General features: G+C 70.0%; 1 protein-coding gene across 1 annotated transcript in view; it reads right to left on the bottom strand.

Moving 5' to 3' along the window:
- LOC103904520 (lateral signaling target protein 2 homolog) overlaps positions 1-812 on the bottom strand; it is a 17,272-nt gene that overhangs the window by 14,479 nt on the left and 1,981 nt on the right. Inside the window, exons 2-4 of the mRNA XM_019473789.1 lie at positions 604-744; positions 390-527; positions 22-224 (exon numbers count right to left, since the gene is read on the bottom strand). Coding sequence (XP_019329334.1) covers positions 22-224; positions 390-527; positions 604-744 — 482 coding nt within the window. The remainder of the gene's footprint in view (positions 1-21; positions 225-389; positions 528-603; positions 745-812) is intronic.

Raw genomic sequence — 812 nt, 5'->3', positions numbered from 1 at the left:
CACCCCAACCCCGGCCCCCACCTCAGCTCGAACTCTGCGAAGAGCCGGTCAAACTGGACGAGCACAGCCCGGACGGGCTCCGGGTAGGAGCCGGGCTGGCTCAGGCTCTGCTCCCGCAGCACGGTCCGCACCAGCTCCAGGCTGCACAGCAGGTTCCTGGCCTGGGGCCGCAGCTGTGCCCCGTCTGCCTCCTCCACCTCCAGGAAGGTCCCAGCCAGGAGACACTGCCAGGACCAGGGGCTGTCAGGAGCCAGCACCTGAGGCAGCACAGCCCCTACCCCCAGGGTCAGCCCGTGGTGGGGTGCGCCATCCTGGCTGGCACCCATTGCCCCCGAGCCTGGGGGAGCCGGACCCCATCACCCGCCCTGGGACGGCATCCCTGGGCTCACCTCGGCGGCAAACAGCATGTGGTTCCCCAGGTTGTCCACCAAGAGCTCCTCGGGGAACTTGACCAGGTAGTCGCGGCTGTGCCGCTGCGTGGGAATGCACTCCTCCATGATCCGCTCCAGGATGGCCAGCAGGTGAGCCTGGGGAGGGCAGGGACGTCACCTACGGCCACCCGGGGGGACCGGGGTCACACCAGGGCCCGGGCTGCCCCCGTACCTGGCTGAGGTGGAGCTGGTTGAGGAGCACCAGGTACTGCTGCGGGTCCAGCTCGGCATCCAGCCCGTTGATCTCGGCCACCACCTGCGTCACCCTCTCATCGGCAAAGAAGAACTGGGAGAGCAGGCGGGGGTCGGAGCGCTGCGGGGAGAGCAGAGGGGCGATGGCAGGAGCACCCCGCGGCTCCGGGGGCTGGGGCAGGGGGATCC

This window comes from Aptenodytes forsteri, unplaced genomic scaffold (assembly GCF_000699145.1).
Source record: "Aptenodytes forsteri isolate BGI_AS27 unplaced genomic scaffold, ASM69914v1 Scaffold54, whole genome shotgun sequence".
In the NCBI taxonomy this organism is placed as follows: domain Eukaryota; kingdom Metazoa; phylum Chordata; class Aves; order Sphenisciformes; family Spheniscidae; genus Aptenodytes; species Aptenodytes forsteri.
The sequence above is the reverse complement of the archived record's forward strand: the minus strand, read 5'-3'. Positions and strand labels throughout refer to the sequence as shown.